This window comes from Triticum urartu, chromosome 3 (assembly GCF_003073215.2).
Source record: "Triticum urartu cultivar G1812 chromosome 3, Tu2.1, whole genome shotgun sequence".
NCBI classification, from domain to species: domain Eukaryota; kingdom Viridiplantae; phylum Streptophyta; class Magnoliopsida; order Poales; family Poaceae; genus Triticum; species Triticum urartu.
This window is the reverse complement of record NC_053024.1, coordinates 21,777,788-21,804,841: the sequence shown is the minus strand read 5'-3', so window position 1 is coordinate 21,804,841 and position 27,054 is coordinate 21,777,788. Positions and strand designations below refer to the sequence as shown.

At 45.3% G+C, this 27,054-nt stretch overlaps 1 protein-coding gene, 1 long non-coding RNA gene and 1 pseudogene across 2 annotated transcripts; 2 read left to right on the top strand and 1 right to left on the bottom strand.

The window, feature by feature from the left end:
* Window positions 1-3,492: 3,492 nt before the first annotated feature.
* Window positions 3,493-4,562, top strand: LOC125547737. Its single transcript, XR_007300742.1, has 2 exons — window positions 3,493-3,789; window positions 3,975-4,562. It is a non-coding gene; the product is annotated as an uncharacterized LOC125547737 (long non-coding RNA).
* Window positions 4,563-5,069: 507 nt separating this feature from the next.
* LOC125546532 lies at window positions 5,070-8,078 on the top strand (annotated as a pseudogene).
* Window positions 8,079-10,836: 2,758 nt separating this feature from the next.
* Window positions 10,837-12,234, bottom strand: LOC125547735 (E3 ubiquitin-protein ligase ATL6-like). The gene has a single exon (XM_048711528.1). It carries the CDS (start codon window positions 12,019-12,021, stop codon window positions 10,963-10,965), a length of 1,059 nt encoding a protein of 352 aa, XP_048567485.1. The 5' UTR covers window positions 12,022-12,234; the 3' UTR covers window positions 10,837-10,962.
* Between the last annotated feature and the right edge of the window lie 14,820 nt (window positions 12,235-27,054).

Genomic DNA, 27,054 nt, shown 5'->3' with positions numbered 1-27,054 from the left:
TGACCTACCGTCGATGCCACCACGACGCCAGACAGTTCCACCCTCCTGCACGTATCTGTCAACACACCGTCACCGAACCTCCGCAGCGCCATGCCACCAAGATCCATCATCAGCCATGCGGTGTATGTGACACCGCTCCTCAACTTGTCCCGTCCAACCAGCATTTGCTCCAAAACGATGCCCCAGGAGGGACAAGGACATCGAAGGTGCCATCATCGTCTGATCCGATAGATACAGATCTAGGGTTTCCCCCGGAGCATCGCGAGTGGGGTGCCATGACCTGCAACAATGATGCCTCGAGAAGGGATTGACGTCATAGATGCCGCCATCGTCCGCCATGACCGAAGTCGATGCGATTTTAACCAGAGGTCGCGTCTCCCGGAACTCGCAGCTGGGTGGAACCGAAGGGAGCCTCGCCGTGGGTACGAGGACCTCCGTCTGCACGCTGGTAGGGAGCCTCCAGCCGCACCTCATCGATCCTTCTCGCGCCACTGGCTGGCCAAGGCTGTACCGAGACGGATCTGGATAGTACACCAGATCCGCGGCCATTGAAGCAATCCATATGGCCGCAACCGCCACACCGCCGGTCAGGGAGGCTCCAATCGCAGCCGCGCAGCAGGGGAGTTGTCCTGACTGCCGCTCGGGCCGTCCACAACCCGCTGGATCCTGATCGAGAACCGATCCAGATCTACAGTGGTGCAGACACACCCACCATTGCGAGGAAATCCAGGCCACTATGGAGAACATGTACATATAAGATTATTTTGGTCTTGCTCTACCAGTATGCACAATCTATCTTGTTTAAAGTGCAGTGCGATTTTCTTTTTAAACTTCATTCAGTAGTGCACTAGGGCTGTGAGTGTTGTATAGTAGTAATGGTAGTAGCAGAAGTATGTCTGAAGTGCAGCGGGAATCTGCGATTTTCTGTATCGAGTTGTTAAGCAATTTCCTAACCCTTTCATCTGTGGCAAACCCACACTGATTAGGTGTTTGTCTGTCTCAATCCAGGTCACTTACTCCCTCCGCCCTTCAAAGAGTCTACTTCCAACTTTACTGGAGGGTCAAACTATCTCAAAGTTTGATCGAGTTTGTGCAAAAATATATCAATGTTTGTGAAACCAAATAGGTATTTCCAACTTTTTCAATGACCCAACTGAAAGTACGATACACATCGAGATTAATTGGCAACTCAATGAGCAGCGTACCTGCAGTTGGATCATTCAAAAAGGGATCAAATTGCCGAATCAATGTGGAAAGACTGTTGTGGGTACCTGCAGGAGTGCGCTAGAAGAAATAGAACATGAATTGTGCAATTGTTGAAGCAATAATAAAACTTTTATGATCATTAGAATCCTTATATCAAAACAATGTAGTAGCTTTCTCATTCATTAATAATGCACTATTCGGTTCTATGAGTAGATATGCAATATAAAATGCAACTATCAACTTGTGCAGCAAATGAGTGTTTGTGTCCTCTACCATGCAATTTTCTTCTGAACAACTGATCAAATGCACAACGCCCACCAAACAAATTGTTGCACTATACAACACATATATATTACCACCTACAAGACGGGTGCACAAATAACTTGGGTAGAAGAACAAAAATTGAAGGATTGTACTTTTTATCAAAGGAATCAGAGCACCCTTAAAACCAAGTTTAGTGCTAAAACAAATGTATATGGAGATACATTCGTGTTCCTCTTTTAATTCATGGTAAAACACACATTGATATCTTCTTAACAAAAAAAGTAATATGAACCAATAAACCAATAGTAGAGTATCCAAGATTTTTCTTGTTCATACTAAAATAACTTGAACGTATTGTTGCTTTAAATTTGACGACCAAGCACTTTCTTGAAGATCTTGAGAACAACATCATGCTCCACTGTCATGAAGATTTTAGGGTCAATTCTTTGTTCTTTCAGATACTCGATCATCTTGAGATGTTCACTTTCTGAGAGATATATATGGTCTTAAGTTTGACAATGCAATAAGAATCATTGTTAGGATCTCTTTTTTCGATCCATCTGCGCCATTTTCACTTCTCTAAAGCTCTCAATTTGCTTGGTCTTTACATCCACATAGGTTTTATGTTCTTCTTTTCTAATAGCAACTAGACCTTCAATCACTGTGTCTTTGCCTCTCTAGCCTTACCTTAATCATTGCCTCTAGAAGCCCTAGAAGTTTTTATAGGTGGTTGGTTTGGAAGTGTGTGTTCTTGTCTTCCATGGGAAATTGGTTACTATTATTTTCCATATGTTCTGTGTTGTCAACAGAAAATACTTCAACATCGACATCATATATGCCTTTATTCCACTCATAATGTTGATCTTCAAAGCTTGGAGCTGGTAATGTTGGACTAGGCAAATTAAGCCCAGCGGCATTTTGAACTTGCTCCGTGAAGGTTTTCCCTCGTGGTAAATTTGTAGCCGAACGAAACTTCTCTTCAACAAGATTAGTTGTCCGCTTACAACCCTCCCCCCTCCGATGTTTTACCTGGGTGTAGAGGAATAGATTGTAAACTACAATCTTGCAAGATCATAAGCAAAATTCATTACATGTGAAACGAACGTACCATCATAGCTTGCATGCAAATCATCATAGTAAGGGAATGCTTTGTATGTCCACTTCTGTTGTTCTTTACTCAATTCATCCCATTTTTAATCAATGGTTGTTGGCATTTTTGTAATAGGATCAAAACCAAATCCACTCTTCAACCACCGCCCTCTAATTTTAGTTGAGAAACAATAAAATGAGCTCTCGGAAACTGATTATTCAAGCGTGTAGCCATGCAACTCCATCCTTCTTTCGTTCATCCATTTTGACCACAAAATTTAGCAACATCTGCATACTCTTTCATCACGGAAACAAGCAGGTCTAATTGAGTAGTGGTCCATGATGCTCTCTTTTTTTCTCCACAATTGGGAAACAAAATGCATCAATTTAAGCATTCAAATCAACACAAACATCATGAAAATTGACAAGGATACATAAACTCAAAATTGCGACCTGATGATGGCAGGCGATGCACCCTACCACTGAGCTAAGTTCTTCACTCTGAAGAAGTGTGTATACGAAGCTTAGTTGATAGAGATTCTGTCGTTTAAATTAAATAATTTCAAAATTTTCGTTCGGTGAGAAAGTTTTCTGGGGACCACCAAAATTTCTGATTTCGGTCTGTTACTGAAATTTCGCTCCGAGAAAAAAAACCCTGATCTGAACTGAATACTGGTATAATCGAAATTGTGCAATCCTAAATCTGTGTGAGTTTGCTTCGTCTTTTTTCATATTAGGAATGTTGTTATTATTAGAAAAAAAACATCAAAATTGGCATGACGTCACGTGCTCTTGTATGTTATGTTCTGGCTGTTGGAACTTCAACCACAAATTGATCACATCAGAGTAGACAAACACATGCACATAAAAAAATTATAGCGAAGGACCCGCATCGAGCCCTTTGTTTTCATTAATTCTTTTTTCTTTTTCCTCAACTCACGTTTTCATTAATTCTTTTTTCTTTTGCCTCAACTCACGGCGTTATAAATACTACAGCCCTGTGCACGGATATATACACAAGCAAGACTATGTAGAAAGCTAACCAACTAGTAGGACCTATCCTAAACTAGTACTATCCAGCCTACTTTTGGGAATATGATGCATCGTGAAAGAAACCAAAGTTTCGCTTTGGGCCTAGTGGCGGTCCATCTCGAAGATGTTCACCGTAGGTTACTGAAGCAGAGGAGCGACTGCATTGGTATGATCTCCAAGATGTTCACCAGATTCCTTGTAAGTGCTTCTCTTGCCATTATGTTACATTACATCCTCTGAATATTGATTCTCAGTCCTATGATTGTTGAAAAAAATGTGGCTGCTTCGAAACCAATTGGTCTAATGTTGGTCCTACCTGTATTATAAAATTGGTATGGCCATGAGCTATTTTCAAAACTTGTTTGAAGCTGACCCGGGTTTAGCTCCTCATACAGTGGTAAATCTTTTTGAGCCGGTCATCACGGAGGAGATGAATGCCAAGTTATATGAAGCTTTCTCGGACAAGGAAATTAGTGATGCTCTTTTCCAAATGGGCCCTCTAAAGGCCCCAGGCCCGGACGGTTTTCCGGCGAGGTTTTTCCAACGGCATTGGGGTATGATGAAAGATGACATTATTGAGGCAGTCAGGCAGTTTTTCAGCTCGGGGTGATGCCAGAGGGCGTCAATAACACCACCATTGTGCTCATTCCAAAGGTGGATAACCCCCAACGCTTATCAGAGTTCCGGCCCATCAGTCTCTGTAACGTGATATACAAGATCATATCAAAATGCTTGGTCAACCGTTCGAGACCTATACTCGGGGACATCATCTCCGAGGAGCAGAGCTCGTTTGTGACTGGCAGACTCATAACAGATAATGCTTTTATTGCCTTTGAGTGTACTCACTATATTAAACATGAGAAGGACCCTGATCGAGCGTTTTGTGCTTATAAGGTGGACCTTTCTAAGGCGTATGATCGGGTAGATTGCACTTTCTTGGAGTAAATGATGAGAAGGCTGGGTTTTGCGGATCGGTGGGTGAGATGGATCATGACCTGTGTCACCTCGGTTCATTACTGCTGCAATGTCAATGGAGCCCTGTGAGATTCATTTGCACCGTCGCGTGGGCTACGGCAAGGGGATCCTCTCTCACCGTTCTTATTCCTTTTGTGGTGGATGGTTTGGCAGCGCTCTTGAAGCAGGGTGTTGTCTCTAGGAGAATTACACCTCTAAGGGTCTGCCCACGAGCTCTTGGGATTTCACATCTTATGTTTGCAGATGATACACTATTATTCTTTCGAGCATAGCCCCCACCGGACGGGCGACGAGCTGTCTGGGCTTTTATTTGGAGGTGCCCTGCTCCTCCTAAGGTTCGAATCTTCACTTGGCGGCTACTCACGGATTGTCTTCCCACTTGGGTTAACAAGCGTCGTCGAGGTCTGGAAGTGTCTGACAAGTGCCCTCTCTGTGCTTTGGAGCCGGAGGACATGTTCCATGCTTTTTGCAGGTGCCCGCTGGCGGTGGCGCTCTGGCAAACCATGGCGGACCAATGGCGAATCCCGGATGTCGCATCATTCCGCCGGACGGGAACGGAGTGGCTTGCCCAAGCCCTTTGCGATCTGCCGGATATGGAGAGGATGGAGCTCATGATGACTTTGTGGCGATGTTGGTTCGTTCGCAACGAGCTGGTGCACCACAATAAGCCGCCGCCGATTGAAGTGTCCAAACGCTTCCTCACCAGCTACGTCGACTCTTTGGTGGGGATTCAGAACAATCCAGAGGCGAGTCTCACCAAGGGGAAGCATGTGGTTGATACGATTGTCCCCAAACGAATCGTGCAACCGGAAGTCCAAGCGCCGCCAGTGCCGCTGCACTGGTCCAGACCAGCCACGGGGTGGACAAAGCTCAACGTTGATGGATCCTTTAGTGCCACGGGTGGAGAGGCCGGAGCAGGCATGATCCTTCGCAGCGAAACCGGTGATATCATCTTCTCCTCCTGTAGGGAACTACAGACGTGCTCTGAGCCCCTTGAGGCCGAGCTACATGCATGTATGGAGGGGCTCAATCTAGCACTGCAGTGGACTCCGTTGCCTATTGTGATGGAAACGAACTGTTCGGTGGCACTACATGCGATATTAGCTCTGGTGCCGGACATGTCTCGTTTTGCTATGCTTGTCGACCAGGTTAGACGCTTGATGTCAGGAGGTAGAGAAATAAAGATAGTTCATGTACGTAGAGAGCAGAATGGCGTAAGCCACTATCTTGTGAACTACGGTAGAGTTCATAAACGCATGGTTGTGTGGCTGGGATCGGGACCGGAGGAGGTCCCAGATTTGTGTAAGGCCGAGGCCCTTTATGTGTGAGAAATGAAATTTCTTTCACCTGCAAAAGAAAAAATATATAGAATGTGTGGACATGATGAACAAGGTTAGACGCTTGATGTCAGGAGGTAGAGAAATAAAGATAGTTCATGTACGTAGAGAGCAGAATGGCGTAAGCCACTATCTTGTGAACTACGGTAGAGTTCATAAACGCATGGTTGTGTGGCTGGGATCGGGACCGGAGGAGGTCCCAGATTTGTGTAAGGCCGAGGCCCTTTATGTGTGAGAAATGAAATTTCTTTCACCTGCAAAAGAAAAAATATATAGAATGTGTGGACATGATGAACAAATCTCTTTTCTTGGTAGGAGAAATTGGGGGAAGTGACTACAACGTTCCTCTTACCTCTTTGGTGCCCGTTGAGGAGATTCGCTCGTTTGCTCCGAGTGTCATTTCCAAAATTTCATCTATAATCATCGTGAGTCATTTGTTTTTTGTGGCTCCTTATGCTATAATTACCATCGTTATTATGTCAAATCCCGGTTACGGAAATAGTGCATAACTACATAATAATGCAATATAACTAAGTGCAATTTGCAGGATCTGATTGGTTTGGGAGCCAAAACTCTATTAGTTCCCGGCAACCTCCCAATCGGGTGCTTGCCGGTGTACCTCACACTATACCAGAGTGATAACATGGGGGATTATGAGCCAGAGACAGGTTGTATCCGTTGGATGAACGAGTTCTCACGCTACCACAACAAACTTCTTGTGGATGAGCTGGAAAAGATACAGAAACTTCATCCTAGTTTGTCGATCATCTATGCTGATTAATATGGTGCTGCTATGGAGATCTTTGTTTCCCCTTATCAGTTTGGTGAGTCCAGAACTTTATGGTTTACACATGAAATAACTTAGTAGAGTAGCAAGAAAAACATTCTCTACTGAGATATCCATATGCTAATCTCGACTCTTATTTGTTGTAACTGCTCTTTAGGGATTGAGGATCCTTTGGTGGCTTGCTGCGGTGTAGAAGGGCCTTATGGTGTGTCAATAACCACAAAGTGTGGACATGGAAAATACAAGGTGTGCGATAACCCACAAAAGTATGCATCTTGGGATGCTTGCATCCCACGGGAACATCATACAAGGCCATTGCTGATGGTTTGCTAAGAGGTCCATACACTCAACCTCCAATTGCCACCGCCAAAAATTCATGTTCAAAACTTACCGAGCTTGTCTCGTCTGTAGAATACAAGGTTCTGTATGATTTGTAATTTTGTAACATATATGTGGACGATTACTGTATGAAAACTTGCCTAATGACAAACATTTTTGGCATGGCTAGTTGTCGTTCCCAGATACTCAAGTGATATCTAATGCCAGCATGCATGCCAAACGATCCGTATTTAAGGTATACGAGTATCAATATCTTCACCTCAGGTTCTGGCTGGTAATGCCTGCACAACTCTAAATGTTTGTTAGCTCAGGTTAATATTTTTCATGTTTTTCTTTGGGTGGTATGCTTCCTCATTGTTGCTATTCTACCCTTTTCTTGGTAGTCAACAACCAACGAACATAGGTTAGGATCTTTATGTACTAGTACAACTTTCTATATTACAAAGAGCACGAGTAGACACACTTTGCACAAATAACACCACACATGCATGCACACACAAATACACACAAGATGTGCTCATGTGCTTTCTACGACTTTTTGCACAGAAACTAAGGGCAATCAATGATTGTGGTTAGAGATGCAAAAGCTAATCCAGTAGTCTGATTTGAGGAGAGGGTACTCTCATCACTTTGCAACCTTTTATATATGTTGTGAGTAACTTCATCAGTGCCTCGTAGTGATATGGTATTCACACCGATTTACTTGGTAGTGAGACACAATGACACAACCTTTACCTAGGTCCATGCCCACCCGGTAGGTGAAATTCCTTAGATCATTGGGTCGCGACATGTGTCCAGAATTTCTCGTTTTGCAAGGCTTTGGCCTCATTTATATAGGATAAGTATGTCGGTGGCCTCCTCTCCTCCGAATTAAACTTTGGATCATTCATGGCCATGACTCCTCCTCTTTTGGCAGGCATCAATCAGGGCCGTCTCCAAGAATCCGGGGCCCTAGTGCAAAATGCAAATGAGACCCTAAATCTAAAAGTTTCTTATAACGAAAGCATACTCTCAATTAAATTATATAACTTTGGTTATGTGTTATTTTGTACAATATTAAAAAAGAAACAAATATACAAACAATCTTCACCTAACAATTCAACCGCAGAGCAATTTACACATAGGATCTACTCCTATACTCATCATTTACCTGGAGAATTGGTGCACATGTACCCTATAGTCAGTAGCAGAACGCACGTGTGTTGCTACGGGCTACAATGCATACATAAATGAATTGAACAAATGATTAAGATCATCTTCAAGGTCAAACCTCATTTCTCCTCATACATATGGCCGTGTTCGGACATCAAACGGGCGGTCAGCAGGCGCACAGTCCAGGCTCCCAAAAATTCAGACCATATATGAGGCAGAAATGTTGTATTTCGGACTATCCGCCATGTTATCTCCAACACACGGGCTCAACACAAAAACCCCACCCCACAATGCACCATTCCCTTTTTTTGTCGGACCCTTTGCTTCTCGCTCGGTTTCCCGCCGTAGCGGGACATTTCTTGCTGGAGACAATCTGGCAACACGGATCTACTCCCAAAGTCTTCTAACGGTAGAAGAAGGAGAAGAGACCCCACAGTTTTTTGTACTCTTAACACACTCAATTTTATTGACCAAGTAACAAGTTCATGGGATGCAACTTAGGTCCGGAATATTAAGGGACCACACATGTCATCCTAAAGAAAAGCCTAGAGCGTGTTTAGCGAGGCTATGTGCGTCGAGATTAGTTTCTCTTCCTTTGAAGATGAAGGAACAACGAGCTATCTTCCTCGACGTATGATTGATCTTCTTAATGATGCTTGCACACCGTCCACATGTATCGCTAAGAATATGATTGACCACTCCTTGGCACTCTAGGTCAATCACCACATCCAAGGGCAAGTGCTAATGTTTCCGTCATGCCATTGCCTCCTTGGAAGAAGGGTCAATTATACTTGACCCTTGATCGTTGTAGATCCCACGTACTTGCCCGTTGAGTCCCTACAAATAACACTCCACACGCAAGTACTTGGGATCTTCAACGGTCAAATAGGAAAGGCCCTACATTGTAGAACAAAAAGTGAAAAAAACCATATATAAAATATAATGGAGGGACCCCACTACCAGAAGCTATATTTCCTCCATTGCGAGTCCTAAGTAGGTTTCGCCTCTTGCAGGAGGCAGATTGGCCGGCCCAATACGGGGTACCGGGGGAGCAATTTTCAGGGTAGTTTTTAACCAATACTTCCATGTGTTTTTTTCCTGTTTGCTTCTATGGTGGTTTTGACCAGTTTTTCGTGTGGTTTTTTACCTGTTTGTTTATCCGGTAGTTTTGATTAGTTTTTTCAGTGGTTTTTTTTCTTGTTTGATTATGTGTTTCCTTTATGGTTTTTCCTCCAGCTTTATGTATTTCTTCATTAATTTTCTTATTTTTGCTTTTTACAACACATGGCTATTGTTTATATACATATTGTTCTTTTTGGTATACATGCGCAACATTTTTTATACACATTGAACATTTTTTTAATACGTGATTCTTCTTTTATCAAATACATATGTTGAATATATTTCTGAATATGTGTTATACATTTATAAAATAAATGTTGAACATTTTTTAATACCAAACGGTCTGCTTGGTAAGTTACATACAAAAACCTTGCAGTCAATGAAACATATTTGAATGATACAAAACATCACTTTTAAATAGGTGAATATATTTTTATTTTATATGTAAATAATGCAAAACATATTTTTGAAACACATGAACATTTTTGAAATGTCAAATACATTTTTATAAATGATATGGAATATTTTTCGGAATTATGCGATATTTTTACATCATATAATATATTTTTCGAAGTCATGAACATTTTTTCGAAACATTAGATAATTATTTTTTGTAAATGTCACATGTTTTTGAAACACGTGAACATTTTTTGATGTTTATTTTTTTGAGTGCCATTAAAATTTGTTCAAAGTTGCGTAAACTTTTTTTGAGCACTTCCTAAATATTTTTTGAAACACTTCGTAAACATTTTGAGCACTGCACAAATCGCAGCACCCATGATCCGACCAAGGGTTGTTAACGTGATTGAGACACAAATATCTAAGGATATCTTCTACACTCCATTTTGGAGGATAAAATCCACCCATTCAAACATCATGCTATAAGTCTTTTATATTGAAATTTCAAACTTAATTTCCATTCGAAGCTTGAGAAAAAAAGGCAAATCACAATCAGGTTGAGAAAACAAGTACCACTGGATATACGCTAGCCAAACGCCGATGCTAAAATGATACCTACTCACGGTCAGGAACGGCCATATTCATGCCACATGCACGTTCTTCTCCACTGATTTTTTCAGCACAAGAAACTTTTCCATATGCATTGTTTATACTCGTGTCTACGTACATGAATATTTCATTGAAACGAAGGTTGACCGAGAGAGCGAACTAACATGTGGTTGGAATGATTAGGTGAACACTAGTATCCCAGCACATCAGGGTTCAAATCCTGATGCTCACATTTATTCTGAATTTATTTCAGGATTTCCGGCGATACGTTTTCAGTGGGAGGAAACGTTCCCGTCGACTACGAGACGTTTATGGTGACTTCATAAATCTCAAGATGATATGCCGGTTCAATCTCTCGGAGATGTTCATAGGGATAAGATATGCGTGTATGTGTTTATATGGGTGAGTGTATACGCATTTATACGAGCGCTTGTGTTTATACTGTGTTTAAAAAAAAGGTTTGACCGAGAGCAACGGACGGACACCCGACCAAGCATTAACCCATCACAAAGCACAACCACCACGTATACGCTGCTCCTCTGATCGAATTGCCTCCCACACCGCACCAAACGGAACTTACAAAAGAAAATACACACCATCAGAGTCAACGGAAAGAGCACACGAAATGTTCCGGCGTCGACGTCGTCTGGGTCATGGCCGCGCGGCCGTCGTGGAGGCCGCGACGTCATCCCGCACCTTCCGCGTCGACCCGGCTCGGGCCCATGGCATCGTCCTGGCCAGGAGCGTCTGCCACCGCCGCTCGCCGCTGCTGCAGTCGCCGCCGCCGCTGGCTCCTCGGGCATCACGGAAGCTGCCTCCTCTTTCTCCCACAGCGCACCCTCCTCCGCTCAGGCTCTCCACAGACGGCCTCGCGCAGCACCTGCTGAGCACCTCCTCCCTCACGTGCTGCGGCAGCCGCAGCGTGAACCTCTCGTGGTCCTCGCAGTCGCACTGCTCCGCCGAGTGCCCCGTCGAGTGCGACCTCAGCAGCCTCGCCGCCCGGCGCTCCCTGCGCAGCTTCTCCAGCTCTGCGGCCTCCTGCTTCCTCTCGTCCACGTCGCTGTCTGTCTCCTCCCGGATCGGTATCCCCACGACAGCGTGCGGCGGCGGCGAGGGCACTGGCATGGCAGCCGGTGGCGGTGGCTTCTCGAGGTTGGCGCGGCACAGAGGGCACGTCGTCCGTGTCTCGAGCCACGGGTCGATGCAATCCGTGTGGAACGCATGCGAGCAGTGCGGCAGCAGCCGGAGGTCGTCGGCGTCCTCGAACTCCGTCAGGCACACGGCGCACTCCAGCGCGCCGCTGCCGATCTTGTGCTCCTTGATCTCCCTGTACGGCACGATCGGGAACGTCGCCACCACCGCCGGGTCCAGCCCGCGCTTTCCCCGCCTGGACACCCCGCCCGGCGCGACGCTACCCTCCTGCGGCGCGCCGTGGTCCTCGACGAGGCGGCACTGGGTGACGTACGCGCAAAAGAAGAGCAGGAGGAAGAGAACGCCGATGGCCACGGCGACCACCGTGATGATCATCGTCATGGCGCGCCCGAACGGCGGTGGCTTCATCTGCGGTGCCGGGCCGCGCGGCGGCAAAAGCTGAGCCGTGCTTGTGCCGGCGACGAGGATGCAAAGGACGACGAGGAGATGCGCGCGCACCCCCATCGCCACAACCACAAGCCCACAACCACTGAACTGGCAAACGAGGAGGTGCGGCATGTAGTGGCGTGTTTTGACTTAGGACCCAAATGGATTGGCCGTCCTTCCTCGATTTTTTTTAGGCTGGCCATAGTGTAGGGAATCATCGATTATTATGCTGAATGTTGTTGAGCGTGATTACTAATTCGACATGCTTTAACTTCCAACAAGCACAATGTCGTAGAGCAAGGGCGGAGCCAGGATTTGGACATGAGGGGGACGAAACACTATTTGACTTAAAAGATTTTATATCACCGTATGTTAAGTCTCAATGTTAGCGTCGATTATAAAGCATAAAATTATGGTTCGTAAATATAAAAAAATGATAATTCTCAACAAATTGTTGCAACTTGAAGTTCAAGCAATTGGTTCAAAAAAATATTTACCCCATCAGTTGTTGCTGTCTTTCACTTCATCTTTAACTACTATAAAAAACGACACATAATTACCAAAATAATTTACTATTTTAGATGAAGCATTAATTAAGTAGATTGAGTTCGTAATTTATAAAAAATCCTATTACTATCGTTCCAAAATAATTTGAGTTTTAGGTTTATCCTAGGTCAAACTTCTTCAAATTTGTGGAAAAATATACCAATGTCTGGAACACCAAATTAGTTTTGTTAGAACCTTTTAAAGAATATTCATGCTATGTACTATTTTTTTTGTAGATCTTATCATTTTTTCTTAAATTACTCGACAAATGTAAAACTATAATTATTTTGGATCGGTGGGATTTATTCCCTCCGTTCCTAGTATAAGACGTTGCCGGAGCAGAGGGAGTAGCATGTAGTGTACCTGCATCTGTTCTGCTCACCGGCATCTACCCGTATTTGATCCGCGTCTAGCCCTCCCCGCTGCTCGACAGCAGGCCATAGATCAATGGACGGTGCTATTGTCGTAGCGAGTAGCGGCCAGCGGCAATGCCGCAATGGCGAGCGCCCTAGCCCCTAGCAGGACACGCTGATGACAAGCGGCGGCGACTGTGGCGGCGGCGGCGAACGCCCTAGCAGATATGCAGCACACACACCTACGCCCGCACATATCAATCGATCGATCTGAGTAGATTAACACTGGCGCGTGGCAAAATAATAGGCAGCCACAGCCACCGTACATGGGTTATTGGGTTATATGGGCTACTCTACTTCGGTGATGTTTCAGTTAATTGCGAATATATGGGCTGGGCTAATTATGCAACTAGTTCCGGCCATTAGGCATATATACAGTACACAGTACGTACACAAATTGTTGAGGGGGGCGAGCGATTGGCAGGGGTCTGACCCCTGCTCGCCCCTCCCTGTCTCCGCCCCTGTCGTAGAGCCTGGACACGAACCAGGTGAGCTACTGTGCAAGCCCATGATCAACTGGCAGAGTGTCTATACTGCACTGAATGTTTTTTCTTTTTGCGGAATACTAACTCAGGAGTATCCCTTCCCGGAGCCTCTGGTCATTTTTGGGCACTCCCTCGGGATTTTATTCCTATTTTATTCTTCTGTACGTGTATCGGCTGAAATAAGACCGGAAGCTCCTATTTGGCGCTTTTACCATCCCATGGTATATGAAATAGTATATGTACTTAGAATGATATATGAACATACTTAGAATAATAAAGTAGTTAATATATACTATCACATGGTAGCATATGGGACATGAGGGTCACTACCCCCGGGCGAGCGCTAGCATGAGCGCTATATAGAATTGTCGCCACAAATTCCCACGATTGCGTGACCATTGTGTCAAACACGTCGTTACAAGGGATTTGTGATTTCATTAGTCTTGATTCTGTCTTGGAAAGGGGAGCTCGCATTTTTTTTCAAAAAGGGAGAGCTCCCCGGCCTCTGCATCAGGGTGATGCGTACGACCATTTTATTAACCAAATAAAAAGGTTTCAACAAGGTTCCGAAGTCTCGAACTATAGAAAAAAAAGGATAGCAAGCTCACACAGAGCCAAATAGGGCTAGAAACACAAACTAGTCAAGAAAAGACGCCACAACCGGCTGGCTAAAGATAGATAGGTGAACTAATTGCCTATCCTATTACATGACTGTCATCCAAACCGGTTGAAGATATCCCGAGCTACCATCTCCCAGCGGCTAGATCCAGTAACCAAATGCTCCCTGGCCCCCATCGGAGTGAGTAGCGACCACGAACGGATCAGTGCCGTGGCTCGGAAAATAACCTGCAAAAAATGAATACGTTATTCTGTTAAAAACCAAATCATTTCTGCAATTCCAGATAGTCCACATCAAAGCGCAAACTCCAACCCGAATGTGTCTCGCTAAGTCAGGCTCAATCCCATTAAGCCATGTCCCAAATAACGTGTTGACAGAATTCAGTAGAGTAATATCAAAAGCAATGTGGACCATCCGCCAAAAGACTTTGGCCAACGGGCAATCAAGAAAGAGGTGTTTGATCGTCTCATCCCGATCACAAAAACTACACCTAGTAGGTCCTGTCCAATTACGCTTTATCAAGTTGTCCTTGGTTAAAATAACTTGTTTATGGACAAAACCATATAAACACTTTTATTTTCAAATGAACTTTGACATCCCAAACATTCTTGGAGGTAGGAATGGAGTTCGAATTAATAACATCAATGTACATTGATTTAACTGTGAATACTCCCGACCTAGTCAGTTTCTAGCGTAATGCATCGGGTTGTTGAGAAAGCTGAACCTCCATCAGTCTCCTAACTAGACGGAGCCATTCTTCCCAACAATTGCCCGCTAGCGACCGTCTAAACTGAATATTAAGGAGGATACACTACTAGGAAAAAGCCTATACACAGAATCTTACCAACAGCGCGCTTTAAAATCAGGCGCTGCTGCTAAGTAGCAGTAGCGCGGGCCATGGAAACTCGCTGTTGAAACAAGTTTATCAGTAGCGCGTGCACTCCAAGAAGCGCTACGGCTAACATTCCCACGACGCCGCCGCGAGGCCAGTTATAGCAGCAGCACGTTAAAATAAACAGCGCTACTGCTACGTAACGTAGCAGCAGCGTATTCAGGCAATAATCGCTACTGCTAAATTAACTACAAAAATCAATGAGCATTCAGCGCATTCAGTGTAACGTAGCAGCAGCGTATTTTTTATGTCTATGTCTATTTTTACATACTGACACATAGCAGCAGCGCGTTCAGGCCGAAAGGCGCTACTGATAGGTAGTTTAGCAGTAGCGCGTTTACCTATAGCGCGCTACTGCTATTCCATTCCATCTCCCCCCACTCACTAGCCTCATCCACAGATCACACTCACACACACTCACGGTCTCCTCCTCACCCCCCGCGCCGCCGGTCCTCCCCCGTCGCCCCTCCCCCGATCTGCGCCGCTGTCGCCTCATCCTCCTCGCTGGACTCGGTACCGGCCTCCTCCTCCGTCCTCCCTCCACTCGCCGCTGGCCGCCCCCTCCTCGCTCCGCCTTCCTCCTCGATCCGTCCTTCCTCCACTCGCCGCCGGCCGGCCCCTCCTCGCTCCGCCTTCCTCCTCCGTCCTACTATCTTCTCCCTCCTCGAGTCGCCCCTCCTTGTCCCTCCTCCCTGATACATTTTGATTTAGTAGGCTTTCATATGTAACATTTTGATTTAGTTGATATGATTCAGTTGATTTAGTAGGCTAGTTGATTTAGTTGATTTAGAACATTTTGATTTAGTTTATTTAGTAGGCTAGTTGATTTAGTTGATTTAGTAGGCTAGTTGATTTAGAACATTTTGATTTAGTTGATTTAGTATGCTAGTGGATTTAGTATGCTAGTTGATTTAGTTGATTTAGTATGCTAGTTGATTTAGTTGATTTAGTATGCTCAATTTAGTTTTTTTGTAATAAGTTATTTTTTTGGCAAAATGTAGGTGCCAATTTAGTTAAATTTGCCACTTGTTTCCTGTGAAGTGAATCGTTAATCCTTTGCTCATATTGCTTTAGGAAAATGGCGCCACCACCAGCACCACTATGTCGACTGTGCAAGTGAAGGTGCGCCAGCAGCCTTGCAACTGGAAAGCTATTCAGCATCTACTTCCATCCGAGTTTTCGTCATGCGGCGGTAAGAAATTAGATGAAATGTAACAACTATTTTATTTTTAGTGTTAGCATTACTGCATTGTGTCATTTTGCTTTTCTTACACAGATCGTCCCATGCAATGTGAGGTTGAAATTCAACAAGCTAACAGGAGACACTGTGACATTTGAGGTTCCTGGGGGGCCGTACACTATGGAGGTCGAGAAAGGACGCAATATGTCGCAGATTGGAGGAGATGGATGGGCCCGTTTCCTCGCTCGCATGCGTCTTACTGGTGGTGAGTTGATCAGATTCTCCTTCAGAGCAGAAAGACCCAAGCTGGTTGTCATTTATATCAACCTGGTGGAAGATGATGAAGATGACAAAGATGATGAAGATAATGAGGACCCACTCAATGAAGATGATGAGAACCCACTTCATGAAGCCATCATAGCTCAAAGAATGAGGCTGAGCGAGGAGGAGGTGTGCAACCTATGGGACATAATTCCGCCACGTGATGACTTTGTCGGGGTGCCATTCGTAACCCGCCTGACAAGTACCATGGTCGATCGGCATGAAATGGTATGTTATACGTACTGCATGTAGTAATTTGATGATATATATATGCTTTATTGTTATACTTACAAATGCAAATTATCCGATTATATGCTTAGTGAATCCGATGATATGCTTAGTGTAGAGTCCAATGATATGCTTTGTGGAATCTAGTCGATGATATACTTTAGTGTAGATTCTGATCACATGCTTATTAGTGTAGAATCCAAGGAACTATTAATAGTGTAGATAATCCATATATATACTTATTAGTAGAATTCATGATTAATTAGTACAAATGCGTAGTACTGTGTCTTTTGATAGTGTAGAAATCTAGACTTAATAGAAATATATTTGCAAGAGTATGTGTGAGGCTATTTATTAATTGATATGTTTTTCTTATTCAGAGATTGCCAAAGAACCTATCTGTGAGTTGTGGTATCGAGCCTGATGAAGAAGGCTCAGTTGGACTACACCTTACCGCAAGGGGCTCCGTCACCACATGTACTTACTGCATGGGCACAGATGGTCGCACACACTTGAACTCGGTTGGGTGGAAGAGATTCCTCGTTGGCAAGAATCTTCGTGCTGGACAGGCCATCCTAATTACTATCAGGAACACCCACCGCCCAGGCTTGAGGATGATGATCGTCGTCGATATCATCTAGAACTACATATGTGTGTGTGTGGCTATATCATCTAGAACTACATATGATGATCGTCGTCGATATCATGTAGAACTACATATGATGATCGTCGTCGATATCATCTAAAACTAAATATGATGATTCTCGTCAATGTCACCTTGTACTGCTTGAGGATGCATGTTGAGTATATATGAACCCTGTTCAAGAATTCATCTGATTAACCAGTTAACTTGCCGATTAATCCCTACTCATAGGGTCACCGAGTAGCCGATAAACCAAAAAATCGTCCGATTAATTGATTAAATGGCCGATTAACTTGCCGATTAGCCGATTAATCCCCTACTCGCTAGCCAACCGAGAAGCTACCAGTTAACGATTTCCTCAACAATGTATATGAAATTGTTATCTAGTACTCCCTCGGTTCCAAATTACTCGTCGTGGTTTGAGTTCAAATTTGAACTAAAACCACGACGAGTAATTTCGAACCGAGGGAGTACTACCTAGTACCTATAATGCTTTATGAAATTGATATCTAGTAGTACCTAGTATCTGGAAATTGCAGTTTATCAAAGCCGGAATGGGAAATGGTGAAAGATATAACAGTAGCGCTGGACCGGGAAATCGCTATAGCTAAGTAATAGCAGCGCGTTCCTGAAAAGCGCTGCTGCTATAGTCAATAGTGGTAGCGCGGGTACAAGCAGCGCTACTACTAAGAGTTAGCTGTAGCGCCTTATTGGTAGCGCGGGCACCCGCGCCGCTGATAGGCCTAAAACCCGCGCTGCTGCTAGCCTTTTCCCTAGTAGTGATAGATTGAAATACCGTTGCAACGAACACCTCACGTCGTTGAACAATACGATACAAAGACGGATATTGAATGGCCAAGGGTGTCTCGCCGAGCCAAGTATCCTCCCAGAAGCGCGTACTAGCGCCGTTTCCAATAACAAACTTTGTTCTATTAAACAAGGATTGTTTGACTTTCATCAGTCCTTTCCAAAAAGGCGAGTCAGTCGGCCTGACTGTGACCTGGGACAAAGTTTTTGTCTGGAGGTACTTGCTGCGAAGGATTTGCGCCCACGTGGCATCAGTCTCAGATGAGAGCTTCCACAGCCACTTACTAAGAAGGCATCTGTTCTTAACCTCAAGATTCTCAATACCAAGACCCCCTTGGTCTTTCGGTCTACAGATGATATCCCATTTAGCAAGCCGGTATTTTCTTTTAAGTTCATCACCCTGCCAAAAGAAACGCGATCGATAGAAGTCCAGTCTTTTCCTAACACCAACTGGGACCTCAAAGAACGATAAGAGAAATATAGGCATACTCGTGAGCACCGAATTTATCAGAATTAATCGGCCTCCGTATGACATGAGCTTACCCTCCCAGCAACTCAGTTTCTTCTCAAATCGGTCCTCGATGCACTTCCATTCTCTGTTTGTCAGCCTACGATGGTGGATTGGAATACCTAGGTAAGAGAAAGGTAAATCCCCCAACTCGCACCCAAACAATTGCCTATAAGCCTCCTGTTCTTCTTTGGCTCTACCAAAGCAGAACAACTCGCTCTTATGAAAGTTAATCTTTAACCCGGTCAATTGTTCAAAAAGGCATAACACCAGCTTCATATTTCTCGCCTTGGCCAAGTCATGCTCCATAAAGATGATTGTATCATCAGCGTACTGAAGGATGGATACACCTCCATCAACGAGATGAGGTACCAAGCCACCTACTTGACCATTCTCCTTAGCCCTTCCTATCAAAATTGCTAACATATCCACCACAATGTTAAACAGGATAGGGGACATCGGATCTCCTTGTCTTAGGCCTTTATGTGTCTGGAAGTAATGACCTATATCGTCATTCACTTTAATTCCCACACTCCCTTTTTGCGTAAATGATTCAACCTGTCGGCGCCAGGCTTCATCAAAACCTTTCATACACAATGCCTGTTGGAGGAATGGCCATTTGACCTTATCGTACACTTTCTCGAAATCCACCTTAAAAATTACTCCATCTAATTTTTTGGAATGGATTTCATGGAGCGTTTCATGAAGGACGACCACCCCTTCAAGGATGTTTCTGTCCAGCATGAAAGCAGTTTGGGATTGTTGCACCACAGAATGCGCAATCTGTGTGAGCCTATTAGTCCCGACCTTGGTGAAAATTTTGAAACTAACATTGAGGAGGCAGATCGGCCTGAACTGCTCAATTCTCACAGCATCCGTTTTCTTAGGAAGCAATGTGATAGTTCCAAAATTCAAGTGAAATAAGTGAAGCTGTCCAGAGAACAGATCATGAAACATAGGTAACAAATTCCCCTTAATAATGTGCCAGCACTTTTTATAGAACTCGACCGGGAATCCATCCGGTCCGGGAGCCTTATTGTTTTTCATCTGTGCAATAGCATCAAACACCTCCTTCTTTGAGAACGGGGCGACCAGAATATCATTATCGGCAGCCGATAGTTGAGGTACATCCTCAGTCCTGGACTCATCGAGGGACACACAATTATCCTGCGGAGGTGCAAATAACTGCCTATAATACTCGGTAATATAGGTTTTTAGGTTATCTTGTCCTAAAATAGTTCCCTCATCTTGTTCAAGTTGAAAGATTCACTTCTTTCTGTGCTTACCATTAGCAATCAAATGAAAGAATTGAGTATTCGCGTCCCCTTGGACCACTTTGCGGACCTTAGCCCGCAAAGCCCACTTCAATTCTTCTTCGTGGAGAAGTTCTTTCAACCTCTTCTCCGCCTCAGTTTTAACCTGAAGCTCAGCTGGCAGCAAAATCATGGATTCAGCCTTTATGTCCAGGGCCTGTATAAGAGAAAGGAGCCTATCCTTTTCAATCTTATACATCCCACTGAGGTGCTTATCCCAACCCCGTAAGAAACTTCTCAAATTCCTAATCTTATTCTGCCAACGCTCGACCGCAGTCCTACCTCCTGCACCCCTAGCCCATTCCCTGGCAATCAGGTCCAAGAACCCCTCGCGTTCAAACCAGGCCATCTCGAATGAAAAGGTGTTTTTATTTCCCACGTGGTTCGGCTCCCCTGAGTCCACGAACAAGGGTGTGTGATCGGATATTCCCCGCGAAAGAGCTTGCACCGTAACAAGAGGAAACTTCTGTTCTGTAAGGGCATATTTATCCCTAAGTGTTTTGGTGATTGATGACAACGCATTTGGGGACTAATCGTGTGCCTTGAGTATTCCAGACACTTCATTGCTAGGCACAAGACAATTGGGTGCCCCTCGAAGACTGATGAAGACAGCATCTTTTCTGCGTTTCTTTTTGGTGGATTTGAGTCGTAGGAAAGCCGTACTATTAAGAGGGGGTCCGCGTTGGAAAGGTTTGGGTGGAATCATCACGTACACGTCTCCTTCTTGTCCCCTCATTTTTCCTTGGAGCTTCCTTCGTTTTCTTGCCTCCCTTGTCTGGCTGCTGTGGTTGGTTGCGGTAGTACCGCTCCCAGGAAAATGGTAGTACCGTAGGCATCCGCGGTAGTATCGCGCGGTGGCGCGGTAGTATCGCAGGTGCCCACGGTAGTACCGCTCCCCTGGAGCCGCACTACCGCTGCCCACCAGGCTAGTGCCGCCCCTTTGCGGTAGTAGGGGCGGATGTAATTTTTTACATCTGCACCTACCGCGGTAGTACCGTTTTTGCCGAGCGGTAGTACCGCGCTATGCAGTCAGGCAGTAGTACCGCCCCTCAGCAGTACTACTGTGTCGGGTTTTTGCTACTTTCATTTCTTTGCGGAAGTAGGCACGGAAGTTCCCTTCCCCCTGACTGGGGGTTTTTGCCTTGCGGTAGTACCGCATGGGGGGCGCGGTAGTACCGTGCGTGCAGAAGTACTGCCCCCAGCTCCTGCGCATCTGTTTATCTTTTCTCTTGCTGGGGTTGCGACAGTACCGTGGGTCGGTACGGTAGTACCGCACAGCCGTGCGGTAGTACCGCTTGGTTGCAAGCAGTAGTACCGCGCGGCCTTGCGGTAGTACCGCTGGCCAGGCGCGGTAGTACCGCTGGCCGCGGGCTGGTTGGTGGGTAACGGTTGGATCCTTTTCCCACACTATATAAGGGGTCCCCTTCTTCCCCGTTGACTTACCTCTTCCACCCCAAGCTCCATTATTGCTCTAAGCTCCATTTTCGCCCGATCTCACTCCCTAGCAGACCAAACTTGTTGATTTGCTCGGGAGTGGTTGAGAAGGCCTCGATCTACACTTCCACCAAGAGATATTTGATTCCCCCCACTAATCCCTTGCGGATCTTGTTACTCTTGGGTGTTTGAGCATCCTAGACGGTTGAGGTCACCGCAAAGCCATAGTCCATTGTGGTGAAGCTTCGTGGTGTCGTTGGGAGCCTCCAATTGAGTTGTGGAGATTGCCCCAACCTAGTTTGTAAAGGTTCGGTCGCCGCCTCCAAGGGCACCAATAGTGGAATCACGGCATCTCGCATCGTGTGAGGGCGTGAGGAGAATACGGTGGCCCTAGTGGCTTCTTGGGGAGCATTGTGCCTCCACACCGCTCCAACGGAGACGTACTTCCTCTCAAAGGGAAGGAACTTCGGCAACACATCCTCGTCTCCACCGTCTCTACTCTTGGTTATCTCGTGCCTTTACTTGTGCGAGCTTATTTGTTTCATATATCTTGCTTGCTTGTGTTCCTATCCTTGTTGCATCATATAGGTTGCTCACCTAGTTGCATATCTAGACAACCTACTTTGATGCAAAGTTTAAATTGTTAAAGAAAATCTAAGAATTGTTAGTTGCCTATTCACCCCCTATAGTCAACCATATCGATCCTTTCAATTGGTATCAGAGCCTCATCCCTTTATTAAGGACTTTACCGTCCAAAGAGTATGGTTGATACCGTAGATGGTGTGGAGGAACACTCCGGTGTGAATCCGACCTCGTCTACGGGTGATGGGGGAACCTCGGTCTCTCGTGAGGAGTTCAATGTGGCCTTGGAGACATTGAAAACCTCCATGACGACCGAAGTTGAAAGCATGTTTACTAAATTTCTTGAGGGGCTTAAACTATCCACCGCACCGTTCAAAGTGGGTGACCCCGCCGACAAGGTGATGGATGCTATCCCCGACAAGGGGGAAGCTAGTAGTGAAAAGGCTCCCTCTTCTCACTACAAGAAATATGTCAACTTGTGACCACCACTATTGGTCACTGAAAGGTCACAAATTTCCATTTGCGACCTTTTTGTGACCAAAAACAGAAGGTCAAAAGCTGGCGGTCATAAACTTACTATAGCGACCTTTCTTCTAGAATGGTGGAAGACGTTTACGACCAAAATATGTCCACTATGGCGTTTTGGTCACTAGCAACCTCCCCAGGCCACGTAGGCATCCAGCGTGGCAAGCTGATGTGGCACAAGATTCAGCCCGGTCCAATTCAGTTTTCTACATGGGCCTAGCCCATTAATTCAGCCTTTCTATATTTTTTTCTGTCAATTTTTGGTCGACTTCATGGGCCTGGCCCAACATTGTAGCCTTTTTTATTATTGGGCCTTGGCCTTTTCGTCTAAATAATTATAATTTCCTTTTTTTATTAAATGGGTCCACCAGTCAGATGGGTCCTAGTTGTCAGGTTTGAGTCTGGTAAGTGAGTCCCATCTATCAGGCTCATATTCTTCATATTTCAACTAGTATTTAACTTGGCAGACAAAAGCACACATGATACTTCAAATAAGAGCAACCAGATCACGTTGCCAATACATATGACCATGTGTAATACAGTACTTTACAAGATCTACATGTGTAACGAGCTCTACAAGTGTGATACAATACTGCTTTACAAGAAAATGACGACATGCCGGACTCGCTGGACAACCATAGTCAAGGCTGGGAACAAACAAAATGGCAACATGGCTTCCTCTGTCAGGGCTGCCGGTGCTGCTCCTTCCCTGCCACCGCCGCACAGGTGAATTTCCTGCACAAGTGAAATTGGACTGAATCTGTAAACTTGTTTATACTCCTGGACTGTGTTTGGAATGAATTTGGAGTACAAGGAAACCAAAACAATATCTGGACTGTGTTTGGACTACATTTGGAGTACTCCTGGACTGAATTTGGACTGAATTTAACTGAAACAATGATCAGGACAATGAACAGTACACAAAACATTACAGTCCAGAACCATATGTGACGGACGGTACCCCCAACATTACACAAAGGATGGTCAATGATCAAGACTAGTGTGCAATGATATATACCTTTGGTGACCGGGCTAGAATAATGGACCATAGCCTGAGGATCATGACGTTCGTCGTCTTGACGTACTCGTGCACCTTCTTCATGATGTGCTGTGCCTCCACTATACTCTCCATCGTCATCTTGTCCGAGGACTTGTCGATGATCACCTCTGAGCATATCTCACCTATCTTTCTCTGCTTGGCCCGGACCATCGCGCCCACCGCTAGTAGCAAGGATGTCGCCAGTGCATAACCGACCCGCTCGCTGCAATAGAAAAGATGAAACTTGCATATTATTCCAAGTCCCATTTTCAACTTGAGTACACACAAATATGTAACCAGGATTCAATGAAAATGATGCTTATAATCTTAATGATGCACTAAGCAGACTAACGGAAATATATATGGGAGGTATTCAGAAACATGTTTAATGGAAATATCCAGCTTGGAGATATTCAGAAGCATGATACTCCTAATCATGTACTTATGCTGAGAACATTTATGCTTGCATGTTCAGAATATATACTCTACTCAGCTTTACTAAGAAATATTGTTAAATCTTGACAAGTTAAATCTTGTTCGGTCTTGTTAAATACTCCAAGCAACTAATCCTATTGCGACTGCATCTTGAGTATAGTTACTCCAAGCAACTCTCTCGGACGAGTACTAACTAGAAAGAGCACCATGTGGACGGGGAGGGTTGGATGGAAATCTCACCAGGATGAGGTCGAAGATGAACCAGGAGGTGCCGAAGAGGAACACGAACAGGGACAGCAGGAACGGCATGAACTCCAGCCCTCTTCGACCAACCTCTACACAAGCACAACCACACGCATGTCTCATGATTCAGTAGTCAGCGCGTACACCAAACTGTTGACTGTGGATTTCAGAAATGTGTGCATGCGTACCGTGAAGACGGCGATCCGTGAAGCTGATCGTGACGTTGACGCAGGGCACGGCGATGGCGCCAAGCCGCGATGCCGCCGTCGAGGACGACGAGGGAGAGGACCAGGACCCCCGCTCGCAGTCGGTGGTGGCGACTAGGAACATACAAAGAGTACAAGAACAAACAAAGCTCATGGTTACACTTAATTCACATTTTCTAACTCTCTTTTTACATGTATAAGATGCTAGAAATACGATGTAGAGTTTTCAAAAAATAATCAGCATACTTGCATTTTGCAGTGCTACTGTGTGCACTGGACAACAATCATTTATGGACTTAATTCAAAACACTTGTAACATAACAGAAGCAGGGTGAATAGGGTACCGCATTTGATACCAACTGAGAACACTTATTACATAACAAGACAAGAGCAAAGTGAACTTAGTGTTGCAGTGTTGTTTAAGAGAGCGGCTCGTTCAATTTAAATTCACACCGAATGAGGCCAGAACCAACTTACATGATCTGGTATAAATCTACCAAATACCCTATTTCAGCAACATCACAGAACACACGAACTAAACCTAACATACAAGTGAGGTCACGACCAATATACATGACCTAGTAAGGAACCAAGGACCTTCAGTAGAAACCACCAAAACCTCGGCACGATCCACAGAAACAATATTATTCTACCGTTTGGTTAAAGCTAGAACACTGCGACGCTGCATACATCTCCCTATGCAGCAACTAAAATCAAGTGTCTTCGCCATACACAAGACCAACACGGTACCAAAAATGATCTATTGCACAACCACGACAGTTAGTACCAGCCAGCACAGTTAAAGTTGCATCCACGGATCATGGCAACTGGAGAGAAGTGATATACCTCGTTGATGGCAAGCATCTGGCCATTGGCCTTCTTCACCTTCTTGAGCTTCCTTAGGAAGTACCTGCGCGCAAACAACCAAACAATCAAACACATAAGCGCCGACGAAACCAGCGCGCGAGGAAGATCGAGGTCGGGGGAGGAGACTGACCAGAACTTGGACTTGGCGCGGACCTCGTTGGTGGCCCAGAGCTTCATGCGGTAGATCTTGGGCTGCTCATCGCCGGGGGTCGGCAGCGCGCGACCCACCACCTGGTACTGGTGTAACTGCGCGCAAACACAGAGAGGTCAGCCACGATGGGGGTAAGATCGACGACGCGGCGTATCTAGAGGACTGGGGGAGGACGGCGGGGCGGGGAAGAGAGAGAGAGAGAGAGAGAGAGAGAGAGAGAGAGAGAGAGAGAGAGAGAGAGGGAGGAGGAGCTTACCCTGTGGGCGACCATTCTGGCGAGCTCTTGAGACCAGAGTGCGGGGCGGCGAAGCGAGAGGCGAGGTTGGATACGTAGTGCTGGAGGAAGGAGGAGGCGGCGGCGAGGGGGTGGGAGGCGGGGAGAGGGAGGGGCACCGCTGAACTATATCGACGCCGCGGACGACGACGAGCACTCCCCTCCACCTCTGCCCCCGAAGCTCATCTCCATGCCTCCTCCCTGGTCACCGACGCCTTGCGCGCCGGAGATGGCTGCCGGCCTAGATGGCGGCGACGGAGAGGGAGTTGGGTGAGTGGGTGGGGAGAGGGAATGGGTGGATCTGGCCGCCGGTTGAGGGGAGAGGAGGGGGAGTAGCAGCGGAGAAGGGGAATCCGACGGGTTGTGGCGCAGGTTGAGGTACGGGTGTAGGGTTAGGGAAGGGAGGTGGCTTGGGGTGGCGATGCGGTGGGGAAGGGAGGGGTCGGGGTGGCGATGCGGCGAGGATGGGCGCGGGGAGGCCATGGATGCGGGGAGGTCGGCGCCGGCTGGTGGGATCGGGGGAGGGGGATCTGAGGGGGACGAGGGGATCTGCATCGGGGGAGAGGGGAGAGGAAGAAAGAAAGAAAGAAAGAAAGAAAGGAGGCGGGGGGTGGATGGAAGATGCCAGCTAGGGTTCCACCTCAGGTGGGTTTGGTGGGGGAGGCGAGGAGCGATGGCTACCATTGGATCCGGAAAGATCCAATGGTGTTTTGTGCATGATCCGTGTGCCTTGCCCACGGACCAATCAGAACGCAATACAATATTATGGCCAATTGAATTGGTCGTGATAAATTTAAAAATAAGATGTTAGATCATCTTAGCTATTTACTTGACCTGATACATTGGAAAAAAATGAAACAAATGAAAAACCTTCTCATCATGTCATCAAATGTGACCTAGTTTTTAGAAGAAAAAAATAACAAAATAGTAATAAGGAACTTTTCATTTTCTTTGCACGAAAATTCATTTTTCATTTTTCGAGTGCTCAAAATGAGTTTTTTTGTGAAGAACATACCAAATATTTGTTGCAAAATTGTATCAAATCATTTTTTCTAAAATACTAGACCATATTTAATGTACAAATAACCAAATGGTTGGGTGTCAAAACTTTTAATCCACCTCTCGTGAAAAAGACAAATTTCCGCCGATTCAGTTGGAAGCGGGTCAAATTTGAACTACAGTTGCCTCATAGTTTGCTATTTATTTTTTCCAAAAATCATTTCTAGGTACATAAGTACCTATTTAATCAGAGAAACACCAAAAAAATTCCAAGATTCAACCACTAGCTAGGAACGGTCAAGCCCGCCGTTTTGACCGCATTTTAAAACGGGCATAAAAAATTCAAAAAAAATCAAAAAATTGGAAAACCTTCGCATTGTGTCCTTATATGTGACCAAGTTTTCAGGAAAAATAATAAACTTGTAATACGGAAAATATTTTAGAAAAGTATTCTC